This window comes from Colletes latitarsis, chromosome 7 (genome assembly GCF_051014445.1).
Source record: "Colletes latitarsis isolate SP2378_abdomen chromosome 7, iyColLati1, whole genome shotgun sequence".
Taxonomy (NCBI): Eukaryota; Metazoa; Arthropoda; class Insecta; order Hymenoptera; family Colletidae; genus Colletes; species Colletes latitarsis.
The window spans coordinates 11,203,019-11,221,105 of NC_135140.1; the positions used below are offsets into that span (position 1 = coordinate 11,203,019).

General features: G+C 33.2%; 1 protein-coding gene and 1 long non-coding RNA gene across 3 annotated transcripts in view; one reads left to right on the forward strand and one right to left on the reverse strand.

Annotated features, from left to right (window-relative positions):
* Positions 1 to 517, reverse strand: part of LOC143343843 (salivary peroxidase/catechol oxidase) — a 30,534-nt gene extending 30,017 nt beyond the window's left edge. For both annotated transcript variants that reach the window (XM_076769130.1, XM_076769129.1), the window contains exon 1: positions 150 to 517. In XM_076769130.1, the coding sequence (XP_076625245.1) occupies positions 150 to 219 (70 nt within the window). In that variant the 5' untranslated portion in view covers positions 220 to 517. The remainder of the gene's footprint in view (positions 1 to 149) is intronic.
* Positions 518 to 4,744: 4,227 nt separating this feature from the next.
* On the forward strand, positions 4,745 to 5,634 carry LOC143343847 (uncharacterized). The gene is made up of 2 exons (XR_013080021.1): positions 4,745 to 5,532; positions 5,581 to 5,634. It is a non-coding gene; the product is annotated as an uncharacterized LOC143343847 (long non-coding RNA).
* The last annotated feature ends 12,453 nt before the right edge of the window (positions 5,635 to 18,087 follow it).

Genomic DNA, 18,087 nt, shown 5'->3' on the forward strand with positions numbered 1-18,087 from the left:
TATTGTTAACACGACAGCATAAATTGTTTGAAATTGTAAAAATATATCGCCATGCAAGAGAATTTGCATCAACTGTGGCTTTTCAAAATGTCTACCATAAGAATTCAGTTTGGTGCGGCGCCTACGCCAATGGATATTGACTCTCTTACCTAAATATGACTTTTTGAAGCGCTCGACACGCAAGTTCTCGAAAAGGAAGCCCAACACGTCCTCGCTCATTTTTCCGCCGGGAAATCGAGTGATCGGGGGGCTGCTGGAGCCCTTCGCGAACGGGCTCAAGTTTCAGCAAAATCGACGAGCAGGAAACCCGGCTTCTGCGAGATCAATAACGCGTCCAACAATGATCAATCACTGTCTTACGCGTCCTCCGTTCTCTGGCGATAAATTTCCAGCGACAGAATGCAATTTTACAGAAAAATTTACGATCTACAATAAACGAAACGTCGTTTTGGAATAGATGCACAGGGAACACTCGCAGGCTGGACGTATGTACTTCCTGCACTATCCACCACCCGAATTCGACTCTCCCGGTGAAACCTGCCCCTCCGGAATATTATCCGCGATGCGCATGCGCAGGCCCCGGATCGACAATGTCTGCGCCCATGCGTGCCAACAATAGGACCGATAATGTTCTGTAAACGATGGACGATCGATTCTAGGGTTGAGAGTTACGTTTTATTACCCTAATATTTCATATTAAAGATCGTAAACTACGTATCAATACACTAAGAAACATTTAGAAAAACACCTCTTTGCCAATAGTAAAATTTATTTAAATATGTAATTTAATTGGTAATTTTTTCGTAATATATGCTATGGATGAAAGAAATATTATGTTTAGTAGTAGTTTACTTGATTATTTAAGTCCAAAATAACCTGAAATTTAGATAAATAAAACTCTATCTTACAATATTATAGCCTACAATGTTTTGTTGTTAGATTGGAGTAGTTGTTTTTGAGTAGTTCGAATCTATCGCTATTCGCAATAACACCGAGGAATTTTCTTTGACGATCACAGAAATTCTTCCTAACGTAGGCCCAACGTAACCTAACTTAACTAACTGGAATTTTGCAATAGTATCGAAGAATATTTACTACCCACTATAGAAATTCTTCCATTGTACAGATATTTCGCTCTAGACGTAGCAATATCATTATACAAATTACGCTTTAATGAAATATTACTATTTTCTAAAATCTTTGTGCTTTAATTTAAAAAAAAAAGTATATTTAGAAACGTAGATCCACGCTCTGATTGAACGGTTGAAATTATCCAATTTAATTAATTCCCAGCAGACTGCGTATTTTATTTCCCTGTGTTAAACAAAATAAGTCAAAAATCGAGTAATTTAAAAACACCGGTATATTTGTGTTTGAATTTAAAAAGAAAAGAATATTTAGAAACTTAGATCCACGCTCTGATTGAACGGTTGGAATTATCCAATTTAATTAATTTCCAGCAAACTGCGTATTATTTTGTTAAACAAAATAACAAGTCAAAAATTGAGTAATTTAAAAACACCGGTATATTTGTGTTTTAATTTAAAAAGAAAAGAATATTTAGAAACGTAGATCCACGCTCTGATTGAACGGTTGAAATTATCCAATTTAATTAATTTCCAGCAAACTGCGTATTATTATGTTAAACAAAATAACAAGTCAAAAATCGAGTAATTTAAAAACACTGGTATATTTGTGTTTGAATTTAAAAAGAAAGGAATATTTAGAAACGTAGATCCACGGTCTAATTGAACGGAATTATCCAGATTCTTGCAGATTTAAATAAAATAATGATTTGTTACTGCTGGGAAGACGAACGAACGAGAAAAATTCATTCAGTGGGGGCATGACAAGTTCTAAAAATACTGTCGTTTAATTAATGCGCATATCCAGGCTAACCGATACACACGAAGGATAGATACGCGAAATGGAATATTATCGTTGTTGCCGGTCCGCCTGTTACGTCGTGAGAAACCGTCACGTAGCAAAAAGCGAATACGCGAGTAGTGGGAGCAGAATGGTAAAACCAACGACCCTACTTCTTTGCAGCGGGGAGCGACGGGGGGGTGGCAGGCCACAGGAAGATTGTTTGGAATGCTTATCCAGCACGCGTGTATCACGTGCTCGCTCGACCGGCTGGCGTTTACCGTTTCTTGCGTCTGCCCCGAACAGATTGCACTTCTACAGCGCGGGACAAAACGATAGCCCATCTACAATATAGTTATAGTTATAGTTATACCTCGTTTTCAACCACACAGTGGAACCCCACTCATCGAAACGAGATTCTCGTTCGAGAAATACGGAATTTTATATTAAAAAAATATCGGGACACTTCGTTTATTTTAATTATAAAATCAAAATTATACCACATTTACTAATATTTTGTCGAGTAGCCTTCATTTTTAATCGTATGTCTTTCAAACGGTTTGACATACCGAGGAATTTGTTTTTTTAATCTGTGCAGATCTTTCGCCATTTTCCAAATTTTCTAATCGATTTTTTAACATTAAAATATCGAAACACTTCGTTTATTTTAATTATAAAATCAAAATTATACCACATTTACTAATATTTTGTCGAATAGCCTTCATTTTTAATCGTACGTGTTTCAAACGGTTTGATATATCGAGGAATTTGTTTTTTTAATCTGTGCAGATCTTTCGCCATTTTCCAAATTTTCTAATCGATTTTTCAACATTAAAATATCGGGACACTTCGTTTATTTTAATTATAAAATCAAAATTATACCACATTTACTAATATTTTGTCGAGTAGCCTTCATTTTTAATCGTACGTGTTTCAAACGGTTTGATATACCGAGGAATTTGTTTTTTTAATCTTTCGCCATTTTCCAAATTTTCTAATCGATTTTTCAACATTAAAATATCGAAACACTTCGTTTATTTTAATTATAAAATCAAAATTATACCACATTTACTAATATTTTGTTGAATAGCCTTCATTTTTAATCGTACGTGTTTCAAACGGTTTGATATACCGAGGAATTTTTTTTTTTTAATCTTTCGCCATTTTCCAAATTTTCTAATCGATTTTTCAACATTAAAATATCGAGACACTTCGTTTATTTTAATTATAAAATCAAAATTATACCACATTTACAAATATTTTGTCGAGTAGCCTTCATTTTTAATCGTACGTGTTTCAAACGGTTTGATATACCGAGGAATTTTTTTTTTTTAATCTTTCGCCATTTTCCAAATTTTCTAATCGATTTTTCAACATTAAAAAACTATCGAAACACTTCGTTTATTTTATAAAATCAAAATTATACCACATTTACAAATATTTTGTCGAATAGCCTTCATTTTTAATCGTACGTGTTTCAAACGGTTTGATATACCGAGGAATTTTTTTTTTTAATCTTTCGCCATTTTCCAAATTTTCTAATCGATTTTTCAACATTAAAAAAATATCGAGACACTTCGTTTATTTTATAAAATCAAAATTATACCACATTTACTAATATTTTGTCGAATAGCCTTCATTTTATACGTACGTCTTTCAAACGGTTTGATATACCGAGGAATTTTTTTTTTTAATCTTTCGCTATTTTCCAAATTTTCTAATCGATTTTTCAACATTAAAATATCGAGACACTTCGTTTATTTTAATTATAAAATCAAAATTATACTACATTTATAAACAATATTTTGTCGAATAGCCTTCATTTTTAATCGTACGTCTTTCAAACGGTTTGATATATCGAGGAATTTGTTTTTTTAATCTGTGCAGATCTTTCGCCATTTTCCAAATTTTCTAATCGATTTTTCAACATTAAAATATCGAAACACTTCGTTTATTTTAATTATAAAATCAAAATTATACCACATTTACTAATATTTTGTCGAGTAGCCTTCATTTTTAATCGTACGTCTTTCAAACGGTTTGATATAGCGAGGAATTTGTTTTTTTAATCTGTGCAGATCTTTTGCCATTTTCCAAATTTTCTAATCGATTTTTCAACATTAAAAAACTATCGAAACACTTCGTTTATTTTATAAAATCAAAATTATACCACATTTACAAATATTTTGTCGAGTAGCCTTCATTTTTAATCGTACGTCTTTCAAACGGTTTGATATACCGAGGAATTTTTTTTTTTTAATCTTTCGCCATTTTCCAAATTTTCTAATCGATTTTTCAACATTAAAATATCGAGACACTTCGTTTATTTTAATTATAAAATCAAAATTATACCACATTTACAAATATTTTGTCGAATAGCCTTCATTTTTAATCGTACGTGTTTCAAACGGTTTGATATATCGAAGAATTTTTTTTTTAATCTGTTCAGATCTTTTACCACTTTCTAAATTTTCTAATCGATTTTTCAACATTAAAATATCGAAACACTTCGTTTATTTTAATTATAAAATCAAAATTATACTACATTTATAAACAATATTTTGTCGAATAATCTGTGCAAAACATAGAGCTTTTCTAAATTTTAGTAAATTTCCGAAATCTCAACGTGTTTTACAAAAATTAAATAATCTTTTGATGCTCGTGCAGGGAGCTACAGAACCGTGAAACAAAAATTATTTAGAAATTTGAGAAAATTGATATCGAAGCCTTATTTGTTTTCTCGAGGTAAATGTTTGTGAAAGCTTAAAAATTGTTGTATGTTGCCTGCAGCTGCTGCGTTTCTGTTTAGATACGTCTGAATATAGTCGTAATGAACACGATATGGACTCGTGCGTATCAGCTGACAGCGACAAAAGAAAATGAAAGCTTCGATTGAAGCGGCCGGGGCTGCAATTTCCTTTATGGTTGAAATCGCTTTAAATGGACTAATGATAGTTTGCGCGCAGCAATTTTGTTCCCTGCGATGAGCAAGTGAGCGAATGAATGGCCAACTATTAACTATAACCAACAAATTGCCTCTAAATTTCTAAATGTACAATGTACCAGAAAAAAATTGAATAAAAATACTTTCGTGAAAAAATTTTGAAATATTATGTTTATTTTGGAACCTCTTTTTTAAGGTAGCCTCTGGAGACTGTTTATATCAAATCTTCAAAATTTTACTGTTAACCTAACCCCCCAACTCTGCTTGTTGTGATTCTTACGAGATCGCTACATTTATTCCATGCACTATACATGGTGTCTCGCTCAATATAGTAATAGAATAAATAGAATTTGGTGCTGGTATCGAAGTAGTTGAATATTAATGAACTGTAACTGGCACAATCGTTGAATACTGATATAGAAATTAACTGGCCCTGAATTAGTGTTTGAATGTCACTTCTAAACTATAAACACGCCTGATTTTCCAAAAATCTGTTTCAATTAGGCTACTAGTTCCAATTACAAATGTGAGTCAGTCGACCATTACGATATTCTTTTTTGGACTGACACAGTTCTCCCTTCCATGTTGTCACAAAGTAGGCCTCGAGTTTGTGACAACATGAAAGGGAATGCTGTGTAAGAGTGTATCCCGCGTATTTAACTTTGCATATTCTACTGTTTATGTAAACGAGAAACGAAAAATGACATGATTTAGAAAATATTGTTAATTCCAATTTCAGAGCCTAACAGGATGCACGAGGCGGCCACAAGGATGACCAGAGGAATGGTATTTTTCACAAATAAATATTCATTTTAGAGAAAAAAGTGATGTTTTTTCTTCCTCCGTGGAATCCATAATCCCATATTAATCTCGATACAAGGACCACGAGACTTGTTAATATTTAATTTATTTGGAAAAGGAGTGGCCTGTTATGCCCAAAATAACGTGTTTCATAAACATCCAGTCACCAGATCGCGGGATGACCATGAAGTACCACGACTCATGGCGTTGCAATGAAATTGTTATTGTAACCTTTATATGCAAGAACTGGAAAAAAAATGAATATATCGATAACGCGTGGTCTCTTTGAGCGAGAATATGAGGCCTTGCACAACAAAAGCTTTGCAACGAGAAACTTGAACAGTCGGTTAAATTACCGTATCCTTTTTCTTGCTTATCGCAACCGACACCAATCGATTCCCACCTGTTCGAACGATTACGTTTAACGATAGAATTAATTAGGCGGAGCAATATTTTCGATGAAGATTCGAGATAAGAAATTCCGTAACAATAAGTTTGATAAATAGGAAAATGCATGCTCGAATTATAGATGAGTTTATATTGATTACAAATTGGAATGTTAAAAATTTCTGAAAAATAATCCTTTCCATCAAAAATTAAGGTCATCTTGATTTTGTTAAATGGTAATTTATTTTTTTACTTCACTGTGTTGTAACAAACGTCGAGGTAAGTTCAACGATCTCGTAAACTGTGACCTTGAAACGGAATTAAATTTAAAAATGTCTCGTTTAGAAGAGAAGAATTTATATTTTTGAAAAGAATAATAAATTTCAAAACAATTACATAACTATTTCGAGTAGAATGTTTCGAAGAACATTTGAAACATTTTATAATAATAAAACGATTGAAACTCGATTGAATCAATTGAATAATTGAAATATTTAAAAAAAATTCAAACATTTGGGATTGCAGAAATTGAATCATCTTTGGTGGGAACTAACAAGCATACACTGTAAACATTTATTAACTCAAGGCTTTTACCTTGCACATATATTATACTTCTTATTTATCATTTCGCAACGAACAGGTTGTAGTATATCTGTGGATGCTCATCGCCCATGCTGCTTTATTTTCAATCGCGTTATTTTTAATAAAGAGGACAGTTTAAAATATACTATTTGGACTATTACTGTTCGTTTTCACGATAAAATAACGAAGATTAGTCAATATTGCTCTCTCAGTCGCTATTATTATATAACTGTTCCACGAATTATGCGATTAATATTGGTATTAAAAATTATGTAACTTGTACTATTAATTACTAGTTTCAACTGGATCGTTCTGTGAAACAGTAGACCACGAAAAATATAAAAATTATATTGAATCGATAAATTTTGTAGAATTGTTGTATTTATATCGAGGTAAGTTAATAATAATTTATTTTTAGAAACAATCAATGAGAATTTCGTAATATACCTTATTAAAATCGATAATTAAATTAACGAAGTCATAAATTAAATCAAAGGCTAATGTTTCTGATTCGACCTTGTTTTTTCGAAAATTGTCTTCGTTGCGTAATAACAAAATCATTCACTGCGACGAATACGTCATCTATTATGCGCAGCATGGAACTACACATGACTCTGCTTGTTCGATAACTGCGATTACTATACTTTTGGCGGGAATATTTGATTTCAAATTTGATACGAAAGAACAAAACAGTCGACGACGGTTTTTTAAATAACTTCGATACGAATAAACTAAATTAATAATAACAAAGACGATTAATACTCCGAGTTTCACACTAAAAGCGATAAATTTAAATAACACGAACGAAAACTACTGTAAAATTATTTAGCACTAGCCAATGTGTGTATTTTTGGTACAGTTTGGTGATAATTTTTTAATTTATCGCGACAGGGAAATATCGTAGTTTGTAACTTTGATTTCGTTACGAATAATTGTAATTTGCGTAGCAGTGATTGCAACCGGAGTGAAAACTTTCATTCATTTAAAAAATCGCAGCGTAGTATCTCCGTTATCAACAGTTGCTTCGACGTCTTTTAAAAATAACCATCAGAATCTAGGTCACTTTACTTCTATTGCAAAACCTATAGTCACATACTTGTTTGTCATTCTATCATTACGCGACGTGCAGTATTTAAATTGTAGCCATTGCATATTTAATCACGACGGTTAAATAAAATAATTCTTGTAATTTCTATCGATATTCCGCGTATAAATGTTTGTGAGCCGTTTAGAAACGTTTAAAATGAAAACGAAAGCAAACAAGAACAAAAGCTTATTAATTATTATAAATGTGGCCATCCACCCTCTATGTCCACTGGTCCCTGTCAGAAAAGAGGTTGCCGACCCCTGATCCGAACGACCATCCCTTTTGCGAAATTCTCGTAGCACAAACGAAAATATTACGTCACTCAACTCGTCGGTAAATTCACTTGTTCAACCACCGAATGTAGAAAATTAAGTTTACCAGAATTTTGGATATCTACCCAAAGCAAAAATAAAAAATATTCCTCCAGTCTGGTGAGATCAAATTAGTTTGATCCATGGGTTACCAATAAACCATCACTAATATAAACTTTGCAATAAAATCGTTTGAGAGTTTAACTTGAAAAACAATTAAGTTTACCAGAATTTGGGATATCTACCCAAAGCAAAAATAAAAAATATTCCTCCAGTCTGGTGAGATCAGATTAGTTTGATCCATGGGTTACCAATAAATCATCACTATATAAACTTTGCAATAAAATCGTTTGAGAGTTTAACTTGAAAAACAATTAAGTTTACCAGAATTTGGGATATCTACCCAAAGCAAAAATAAAAAATATTCCTCCAGTCTGGTGAGATCAGATTAGTTTGATCCATGGGTTACCAATAAACCATCACTAATATAAACTTTGCAATAAAATCGTTTGAGAGTTTAACTTGGAAAACAATTAAGTTTACCAGAATTTGGGATATCTACCCAAAGCAAAAATAAAAAATATTCCTCCAGTCTGGTGAGATCAGATTAGTTTGATCCATGGGTTACCAATAAACCATCACTAATATAAACTTTGCAATAAAATCGTTTGGAGATTTTAACAAAAAGAGAAATTAAGTCCACCACAATCTGCCTGAAGCAAGAAAAATAAGTTACCAGTAAATTATCAGTAATATAAACGAGGCGTTTGAGATTACAGCTGAAAGGCGAGCACGTTTCAAATCAATGATTCCGTAATTCTACGTAACGACTTATCGCGAATTCGAAGATGTTTCGGTTCGACGTTACAGTCACCGGGGATCGCTACGACAAAGCAGATTAATTAAGGAGAGAAAAGGGACCTAATCGCGTTACGAGCACGACGGAGTAGAAAGACAGAGGCTACTCACGGTTGTGTGGTCGCTCGAATCAGGATGGTACGCGAATACGTTGAACTGGCTACTGATTTTAGGCACCTTGGCCGGTTTATATTAGACCGAGGATCGTATTCGTGCCACTTCGACTGCGCTTCTGGCTGATCCTCGCTTTCTAACTGCAACTATATAAGAAGACGAACTCTATCGGGCAACAAGTGATTCTAGATAGCGCGGCCCTGCTTGACGCTCTTACTGATGACTCGATCATCTGCTCGTCTCTCTCTTTGACCGGACGAGGTCGTTCCGGGTCGATCTTCACCCCGGATAAAACGTCCGTCTCGTTGGGGAATTCATTCGTTGCTAGTACCATTCATACTCGTTCCTCTAACAAGCTTTCTTGTGATTTCTCTGCCCATAGATTTCAAACGATACGCCGTTCTGCTGGATTTACTAACCCTGGAACTCCAAACTCGCTTTACTATTGGCTGGCCTCATTGCAGACTGTATTATTATAAAATTATATTATATTTGATGGCGTCCATCTGATTAATTATAAATTATATAAGATTTCTGACACGCTATTTTCCTGGATTGACGAACCCTGGAACTCCAGACACACCCAACTATTGGTTAACGTCTTTGCAATTTCATTTCTGGTGCCAATTTTATTATAAAATTATATTTTATGGCGTTCATCTGATTAATTATAAATTATATAAGATTTCTGACACGCTATTTTCCTGGATTGACGAACCCTGGAACTCCAGACACACCCAACTATTGGTTAACGTCTTTGCAATTTCATTTCTGGTGCCAATTTTATTATAAAATTATATTTTATGGCGTTCATCTGATTAATTATAAATTATATAAGATTTCTGACACGTTATTTTCCTGGATTGACGAACCCTGGAACTCCAGACACACCCAACTATTGGTTAACGTCTTTGCAATTTCATTTCTGGTGCCAATTTTATTATAAAATTATATTTTATGGCGTTCATCTGATTAATTATAAATTATATAAGATTTCTGACACGCTATTTTCCTGGATTGACGAACCCTGGAACTCCAGACACACCCAACTATTGGTTAACGTCTTTGCAATTTCATTTCTGGTGCCAATTTTATTATAAAATTATATTTTATGGCGTCCATCTGATTAATTATAAATTATATAAGATTTCTGACACGCTATTTTCCTGGATTGACGAACCCTGGAACTCCAAACACACCCAACTATTGGTTAACGTCTTTGCAATTTCATTTCTGGTGCCAATCCGTTTTATTATAAAATTATATTTTATGGCGTCCATCTGATTTATTATAAATTATATAAGATTTCTGACTGTTGACAACACAATTGATAAGTTTTTAAGTTTAATTGTTTAACACGTCTGTCGGTTTGATCATTACTACAAGTACAAATTTCGTTTTCGTTTGAACAATAGTACAAGTACAAGTTCCGTTTTCGTTTCATTTAGAATTTTCGTGGTGGTGGAATCATTTGGAGTGGGGAAACAGGCAGATAAGCGCGGTGACTATGAAAAGGACTCGAGCAGTCGCGATCCAGTCGGGAGACGGCATGTCAGTATCGAAGGATTGGTAAACACTGACGATACGCTATTCTTCTGGATTGACGAACCCTGGAACTTGAAACACACACAACTATTGGATAACGTCTTTGCAATTTCATTTCTGATGCCAATCCGTTTTATTATAAAATTATATTTTATGGCGTCCATCTGATTAATTATAAATTATATAAGATTTCTGACGATACGCTATTTTCCTGGATTGACGAACCCTGGAGCTCCAATAATATACTATTATATTTTGTTTTATATAATATAATTTTAAAGCATCTTTAGCAAAGATTAATCTGATCGTTAGGTTTCCTTTAGTATTTAAAATTAGAATTTAGAAAGAAACATGCAATAGAACCTCGATTATTGCATGATGTTGACAAATGCCGATCGCTAAACAACAATTATTCAGGCTGTTTGGTCACTGCAGGGAAAAACTTGAATGGGAGATTCTAGAGGTTAAAATAAGACGAAAATCAAGAATACTAATTTATTGATTGAGGCTTCGTTAAAAAGTTATTAATGTTTAAAGCTTCAAACGGTAAAGAATTTTTTTCTCGAAATTGCGTAGGATTTCGAGGGTACGTCTATTCGCCAAAAATTATTATAATTGACCACTGCAACCGAAAATAATTTTTCCATAACGATTTAAAAATTTTTTTTTTCGTCGAAAAATTTGTCCACCTTCTCCAATTTTTTTCTCGAAAGTAGGTAGGATTTTCGGGGTATATCTATTCACCACAAATTATTGTAATTGATCCTTCTAGCTAAAAATATTTTTTTCAGAACGATTTGAAACTTTTCAATTTCACCGAAAAATTTAGGCACCCCCTGTCGATTTTTCTTAAAAATTCCTTTTTAATTTTTAGTAATTTTGTTTGACGCCCTACAGAAAAGTTGTCTAATACTTTTCTGTAGGTACCCATGAGCTCCACTTCAGAAAAAAGTTTCATTGAAATATATTCACTATTGCAGGAGTTATGGCAGTTTGAAAATTAGACCATTTTTATAGGGTTTTTCTCATTTTGCGGAGTCAAGGAACAACTTTTTGAATATTTTTGGAATTTCCACATATTCTCCATCAAAATACGCGTAGTTTGCTTTTTTAAACATTAAAATCGTCCAATCCGTTCAGGAGTTATGATATTTTTAAGATTTGCATGAAATTTCGGGGAAACATTTCTGACCAGAAATTATATTTTCGGTAAGGAATTTTTTTCTTGAAAATGCGTAGGATTTTGAGGATATGTATAATGACCAAAAATGATTGTAATCGACTCTTGCATCTGACAATAATTTTTTTAAAACGATTTGAAAAATTTTTTTTTCTGCCAAATAATTTCAACACTTACCCGATTTTTTTTCTCGAAAGTGGGTAGGATTTCAGGGATATGTCTATTCACCAAAAATACTTATAATTGACCTCTGCAACCAAAAATAATTTTTCCAGAACGATTTGAAATTTTTGAATTTAATTGTTAATAACTTTTTAACGAAGCGTCAATCAACAAATTGATATTCTTGATTTTCGTCTTATTTTGGCCTCTAGAATCCCCCATTAAAATTTTTTCCAGGGGTGGCCGAACACCCTGTATATTATATTTATTGATAAAGTATAACAAATTAATATTTATTTCCTTTTTGGTGCTCATCTGTTTTATTCTAAAATTATATTATATTTTATGGTGTTCATCTGATTAATTATAAATTATATAAGATTTCTGACGATACGCTATTCTTCTGGATTGACGAACCCTGGAACTCCAATAATATTCCATTATATTTTCTATTTTATATAATACAATTTCAAAGCATCTTATACAATATAATTTCATAATAAAACAGTTGGGCACTAGAAAGGAAATGGCAAAGGCTGATACGATCCCATCTGTTTTGTTATAAAATTATGTTATATTTTATATAAAAGATACGCTATTTTTCTCGATTGACGAACCCTGGAACTCCAAACACACCCAACTATTAACTGACGCCTTTGTCACTTTTTTTCTAGTCCACATCTGTTTTATTATAAAATTTTATTATACAAAATATAAAACATAATACAATTTTATAGAATAGTCGAAGAATTTCAATCAATAGTTGAGTATAGTTGAAGTTCCAGAGTTCATCAATCCAGAAGAACGACATATAAAATCGTATACAATAATCCATCATTAATCAGGTAGGAACCACCAAATATAATATAATTTTATAACAAAACAGATGGGCACCACAAAGGAAACAAGTATTAATTATCTTACAAAATATAATTCTCTGAATTCTTTTATCATCCAAAAAGAAAGATTTGCAAGTTGTAACGTCGACGGAAAACGACTAGATCGGTTAAATTAAAATCTCTTTTATTATATTTCCAGAGCAATTATACATCGAATCCTCTTTCACAGCCAATTAATAGCGTTATCTACCCGAGGACAAGGGGAGTATTGTTTTTCTTGTTATTTTCTTTTTCCAAGGGGTGTATTTATTGACAAAATATATTGTTATCCTGCTATCCAATATAGAAATTATACGAACTCGATTAAAAGCAATTATTATTGTACACGTCAGAGCTCGACTTCTTTACAATCAATTAATTTCGTTATCTATCGATGACTAGGACTGTTATAAATAAATGCAACTAACGGATACACAATTTTGTAACTATAACTTTTACATAATCGTTTGAATACAATTTTTTTTAATTTTCAACACAATTTCATTGTTAACTTCCGTTAACTTAACTGCTCGTTGATACTATAAATAAATTACGACTAATCATCAGTCCCGAACAAGCTACTTTTATCGTTTGATATTTTATGATTCTACGCGCACCTGTACTCGTTAGTTTGATAACGAGATACTAAAAATAACTTATATACGATCGGTCGTTGCATATTTATATAAATACCTGGTTGCACAGGGTCTTATAATTTACATGAAAAATAATGTCACGTAAACAGACAATTCTGCGTATTTCCACTGAGAGGTATCGCGGAAATTTGCAATTATAAATGAGCAATTTAAAACTTGTGGCCAGAACCACGTACCGGAAAACGTGTTATTTAGAATGTTGTTTGATCCACCATCATTTGAATCTTCAGTTTTCAGAGACTCGATTATACCAACTGTTGATTACACCAGAAGTTTTAAAACAAAATCGTTATTGCAAACGACATTTCACGAAATGTTTACTTCCGTAACGATTTACAGAATATATTTTTTTAGACACCATAGACACGTGTTGTAACCGTACACCTATGCAAACTATATTAATAGCGATTTTTTTACGTATCGTTAATAAGTTTATGTTGCAAACATCGCGCGATGAAAGAATTAGTAATTTATGTATTTCTTTGCACTCAATGGACTCTGCTCCTAAACCGAAAAATTCATCTGATAACATTCATGCGCTCCCACTATTAATATCGCTTGTTTACGAATTCTGTAATGGATTTTATCGTTTGAATTAGTCATTTGCTTAATATCAATCGTCAACTTTACGTCTTGCCAACGTTTTACTCCTTTGTAGAACTACATCTATATTCTCAGACGTCGTTTGGTATTCGACGTCTAGTAATATATTTAGCACGCGTTAAATAAAAATCTATTATGTATATAGTTTGCATATTCTCGAAACAGAGGTCCATTTTACGTGTATAATTATTTGAATCATACAAGCATCATTATATTGTAATATTTTTCAAATACAGTATAATCTTTGTGCTAGAAATTAAATTTAAATTTGATTCTCAATTTCCAAATATTTTGTCATAGGAAGTAAATAAATATTATAAAAAAATGCAGAAATAAGCATTTAATGTTATGTTAAGAAAATTAGCAGTTTCAATATATAAATATCAGACTTTAATAAAAACTAGAAACAAATAATTAATAAGAAGAATAAAGGTTTAAAAAAGGTAAAATATAACATGTATCAAAAGAAAAAATTACACTGAATTGTGAACGACAGTGCACCAGAAAGTATTTAATGTTGAGAGTAAGATGAAATAATTTTAACGCGAGAATAAAATAGATTTACTGTATGTTATTGTAAGTTTTAACTGTGTAAACAAAGATGTATACATCTTAATAACGTCGCGGCATGGTGCAAGGAAATATCATTCACAACGTGACGTCGTTGTGCAATCGAATGGGCACGCATGTCAATTGCGACACACGATTGAAAATTAATCAAACAACGACAGCGACTTATTTACAGTGCAGCCAATGTGGAGCACAAGTTACGCGTTTGGTCATGCGCTGAAAAACACCAGTTCGATCTTAGCAATTTAACGGTACCGATTAATTCGAGGATACGCTGATGCGGTGTCGCGGGGTCGCGAAAGGGAGCATGCATATTGACACTCGGTGAAACGTGTTTTGTTCGTTCATTATCTGGCTTTTACGCGGGAAATCGCGTCATTTGTTTGGAGAAAGTAAACGATATCTATGATTTTCTGAAGAGTCTTGCTCGTACGTTCGAATTATCGCGTTTGCTCCGACGTCAACAGGGCAAATGTGCAATGGAAAGTACAGATGTTCCCAAGATACCGGCGAGGAACTTTAAAAGTTTGAAAATTTCGAAGGTTTCGAGTTCCAAGAGTCAGCAAGGTCTCGAATTTGAGTTTCGCGAACCTAAAAATTAGACTCTGTTTCGAGTTTTGGTGGCAATTGGCCAAAAAATAGTTTCTTCCCCGTCACTAGCGCCGCCAGCGGAGAAACGACGAAACTCGATCGCCATACTCGCGCAGGAAGCGTCAGAAGATCTGAATAATTTATCGAACCGGAAAATATACTGATTCCCGAGTATTTCGAGCTGAAAACGTTGAATACATTAAAACAGTGTGACAATGATAAATATTAATCAAGGAAATATGTTTCTCTGATTCACGCTTTTCATTCATCGATCGTGGTTGCACTTGACTTCTAAAAATGGCGGATGCAAGGGGGATACGAAATCTTATAAATATGTATTTCTTGTTGATTTTACTCTATGCACTTGTATAAATATATAATCAACGCGAATTTGATTATTTAAACTACCATAAGGTACAAAATTAATAAATAAAGTATAAAGAAATGTCAAATTATGCAAGCCAATGTTCAAAAATATAGTTTTACGTATTCTCGGTTCCTCCCCTTTCTAAATGGGCTTTTAGTTTCGTCCCCGATATTCGGATAGAGAAGACGAAGCGACTATGCCAGAAACTACGAGGTTCCGTAGTACTTTTAAACTTGAATAGTTCGACCTACTTGGCGAGTCGCCTGTGGAACAAATCCTTGCAATGTTAGAACGTTTCATTCTCATGCACTTGGCGCTATTTCTAGAAATTAGCTGCTTCGTAGATAAAGTAGAAGATAGTTAAATTTATTTATTCTCTTAAAGACATTAGTTACATCATTATTTGAAAATAATAATATTAAATTGTCGATATTGCTTTGAAACATCCTGTTTATTACATTTCCAAAACGATATCAAGAATTTCCATGGATAATAACAGTATACATATATGCTTACTGACGTTCAATGTAAAACTGATATTGTTGACACAAACAGTTACTTTGTATACACGCGCTGACCTTCATTCATTATGCGTGATTCGTTTATTTACTGTTTCGTCTCATTGTTAATTACCAGACAGATACCGTATCGTTGGTTCGTCGAAACGCTGTGTCATACGAATATTCAGTTATGTGAAACGTCGGATAATGGAATGATGTTAAGAGAAATTGTTGTGGCATTGAACGTTGGTAAATCAACAGTCAACGATCTTCTACGAAAACAGAACGCAAAGGTTTAACTAATCTTTTGAGAAGCGGTCGGAAGAGAATCAGTCGTCAATGTTCGCGATAGTGTTGCGGACATTGCGCGCGAGCTAACTTCCGAACGTGCTATTGTTCGTAGTAGAATGATATCGGACTTTATCTTATTCTTGGCTCGGTTTCGGGGTCAAGAAACCGCTTATCGGGACAAAAAACAGGACAGAACGTTTGTGATTTCTTAAGGAGCATCGTCAATGGGCTCGAAGATTAGTCAAATGTACGCGTGTAATGTTTTTCAACGATTCCAGGTACAATGGACTGAAAGTTGTTCATCCTACTACTAACGCCGCCAGCGGAGAAACTGTGAAATGCAACTGCGCCTGCGTAAAGACGATATCGAGGTAAAATTGGCGTTTTTTAACGAACTGTTTATTTAAGCTTGATGTTATAGTTTGCTACGTCAAAGAAATAAACGCATATTCTTGGTTTTTCAAATTCTTTGGGATTAACTTGAACGGACTGTGTTTAGTATAAATATTAATTCTTGTTTAGTTTGTAAAATACATCATCAATCATCGTTAAATTTTTCCTGTGTTTATAGAATTCATCGCGTCAATTAAATCGAAAAGCACATTTATCGTGTAAAAGGAACTCGTACAAAACATAGGGAAAAAAGTTCCGCAGTCAATTATGCTTTCAACGTCATCCGAGTGGTGGCGCCACGTCATCGCATATTGATAAAATGGTGAACTTATTAGAATCCAGCTCTTAACACTATTTTTGTTTACTTTTCTACGTATTTAAGATTTCGTTTCAGATATCTCAATTTAATCAATGAAATATCTCAAACGTTGTTTATTCCGTATCACGTTGTATGCCATGAGATTTCATACGTTCGTGGCATTTCCGATTACATAAATCAATTCCTCGGAAAATTTAGATAATAAATATTCTCATCGCGCGTCAATAAACACGTATGCAAATAGAATGAAATCGAACTTTTATAGCAAACGTAGAACTTGTTGCTTTTGCAGAAGTTTCATTTCTCTTCGACCATATTGATTAATTTCTACATATATTTGGGATCCAAAGAACCTCCTCAATATCTCTACTGTCCATATTTTTTATAATCACTTTTTTGCTTTAATAAATCGAGGGATATTGGTATTAGAGTTGACTAGACAAATTGCTGGAGTAATTATCTCGCATCAAACTATATGGAACGTTTCACCCCAGACGGGGTGCATATACGAGTAGACATTACACTCACTTTACGGGATTAAGAAATAACTTTTCAAACATTTTTAGAATTTCTAAATATTCTTCGTCAAGATACGCGTTGTTTGCATTTCGAAACATTAAAATCCTCCAATCCGTTCAGGAGATATGATTTTTTAAACATACTCACGAAATTCCAAGGGAATCATTTATGGTCAGACATTATATTTTCAGTAAAGAATTTTTTTCTCGAAAGTGCATAGGATTTCGGGGGTATGTCTGTTCGCAAAAAATGATTTTTATTAATCCCCGCAACCGAAAATAATTTTTCCAGAATGATTTGAAACACATGAAATTTCAGGGAAATCATTCAGTCATGGACAGACATTATATTTTCAGTAAAGAATTTTTTTCTCGAAAGTGCGTAGGAATTCGAGGATATGTCTAATAACCAAAAATGATTGTAATTGACCCTCGCAACCAAAAATAATTTTTCCAAAACGATTTAAAATTTTTTAATTTTATCGAAAAATTTCACACATTCTCGAATTTTTTTCTCGAAACTGGGTAGGATTTCGGGGGTATATCTGTTCATCAAAACTTATT